The sequence below is a fragment of the Melanotaenia boesemani genome, chromosome 4 (assembly GCF_017639745.1).
Source record: "Melanotaenia boesemani isolate fMelBoe1 chromosome 4, fMelBoe1.pri, whole genome shotgun sequence".
NCBI lineage: Eukaryota > Metazoa > Chordata > Actinopteri > Atheriniformes > Melanotaeniidae > Melanotaenia > Melanotaenia boesemani.
The window spans coordinates 25,454,904-25,457,100 of record NC_055685.1 but is presented as its reverse complement, the minus strand read 5'-3'; the positions used below and the strand labels follow the sequence as shown (position 1 = coordinate 25,457,100).

General features: G+C 45.3%; 1 protein-coding gene across 1 annotated transcript; it reads right to left on the bottom strand.

Annotated features, from left to right (window-relative positions):
* Positions 1-366: 366 nt before the first annotated feature.
* On the bottom strand, positions 367-1,916 carry ier2b (immediate early response 2b). The gene has a single exon (XM_041983959.1). The coding sequence runs from the start codon at positions 1,753-1,755 to the stop codon at positions 1,201-1,203; it is 555 nt and encodes a 184-aa protein (XP_041839893.1). The 5' UTR covers positions 1,756-1,916; the 3' UTR covers positions 367-1,200.
* Between the last annotated feature and the right edge of the window lie 281 nt (positions 1,917-2,197).

Genomic DNA, 2,197 nt, shown 5'->3' with positions numbered 1-2,197 from the left:
ATGTTGCATAACTTTTTCAATATCCCCTGTATAAAATAGTGTCAGGTCATATCGGAAGGAAAGGATGTGATTCAGAACTCTGTCGTAATCTCCAGGAAATGGTACGATAATGGAAGCTGTTGTGTGTATGTGTGCGCGTGCGTGTGTGTGTGTACTTTATTATAAGCAGGAGATTAACAACAGCAAGCCAGGCTGGCACTGGCTTGTACCAGCCTTCTCTCTCTTAAAAAGAATTGACCCTGTGAGCTGAAGCCCAATATAAACCAGCAGTTCTTTCATTTGTAAATAAACACTGTTATACTCTAAATTTAAACATCTCTAAAATATCCTTAATCATCAAAAAACAAAAACAACAGGACAACTTAATAACCTTTCAACAGGTTTATTACAAATTTTTACAACATTAATTCAATCACAAACAGTAAGCAGCTTGGAATTCGAGGTAATAGTATTTCACAGGTCAGACATGAAGAAATGGAGTTCAGTGAAATGAAATAAAACACAAAGTTAAACGAACAGGCTTCTAGCCTCATGTGTTCTTTCTTCCTTTTTTTCATAGCACCATGTGAATGCGGAATGTAGGACAGTCCCAAAGCAGTAGTATTGATTTATCAAAGTCCACAGCAGCTGTGTGCATAAAAGTGTCTGTGGCAGCATTTCTGTCTCAGTTATCCTTCCTCTTTCAGTGTTTGACTCATATTACTGGTTATGAAGACAGGAAATACCCTGAAGTTCTGGTTTTGTGTTTGTCTCCGTGTGTATGTTGTCCTGTGGTCAACTCTTAACCACTTTAATCTTTCTCCAACTGACTCTTCGCTGATTCACACATCCACTCATTTTGACTCAGCAGTTGTCACTTATTTGGACCTGTTGAGTAGAAGATGAGTCATCAGGAAACAATAGGCAACACAACCAGTTCTCCTTCTGTTTCTTCTTCAAACTTTCCAGACTGTAGCTCCTCTCGGCCTGTTCCGTCTACTTCTTTACTTGTTGTTCTGGCTTCACCAGCCCAGCAGGCACACTGAGAATGACCGGAGAACTCACTCCGTGGCACCTGTAATCCCTTTGTTCTGGGACTGCTGATATAGGTCAGCTCTCTGGTGCACAAAAGGGATCAAACTACCCTTATAGGTTAACAGGGAGTTGAGAATCACTCCACTCCAAAGTCCAGTTGGAGGCTTTTTTCCTCCCTCTAACTGTTCAGAAGGCAGGTATGACCCGATTTAGAGACAGGGTGGTCAGAGTCTCCGCAGCCCCGGTGCGACAGCTGCTCGGTGGGGCCGCATACCTCTCTTCTCCGGGCTCCAGTCTCGCCCTCTTAATGGGAAGGAAGTCGGGCGCCGCCGACGCCTTGCCCCGGCGTTTCCTGGACTGCCTCGCCGGGCTCAAGTTCTCTTTGTCCTCTGTGATCTCACAGTCATACGCGTCCTCATTACTCGACTCCTCTGGGGCCGTTTCAGCCACGTTCATGGCTGTCTTTGGCTCAGCTTGATGGTCTGGCTCTCGGGTTTGTTCTCCCGGGCTCGAGCTGGTGTCCATTGGCTCCTCTGATGCTGACTGCGCTGTGTTCGGCGCTTCGACCTCTCGAGAAGAGTGATAGATGTCCCGGGCGGACCTCATGACCAGGGAGAGCAGAAGGCTCCGGTGGAGTCTAAGTCCCCCTCTCTGGCTCCTGGAAGCATAAAGCTTGCTTATCGACACGGTCAATATCCTTCTTGCTTCCTCGTTCACATCCATTGCTGTTGTGGCACTCATAGTTATTTTATGCGTAATTGCGCACAGTTGTTTTGGCACTTAGAGCAAAGGCGACAGTTTTTCTGTCCTATATGTAACTTCAGTTTCTAGTTTCTGATCTGTCTTAGGTCGGACTTCGGCTGTTCACCAGCTGTTGTATCCAGAGAAATGAGAGTGTGTGAGTAGTAGGGCGCCGTTTTATTTCCTCTATGACGTAAAGTGAACTTCATTCCTCAGTAAGTGTTAAGCAGGCGCCGCCCACACCTGCTGTAGCTGCACCACACATACACACAGACACACACACCATCTGTTCCGTCTGCCGTTTTTCTCCCTGACAGTTAATCTCTTTTATTATTTAGATTTTTGCTTGCTGAGCCTAATTTAGCAGATTCAATTAGGAGGAACTGAATCTTTCCCTCATTATTGTTGTCTTCCTTATCTTTTTTTTTTCTTCTCCTCAAAT

Coding starts and splice junctions, on each gene's coding strand:
- ier2b (XM_041983959.1), bottom strand. CDS start 1,755: ATGAGTGCCACAACAGCAATGGATGTGAACGAGGAAGCAAGAAGGATA.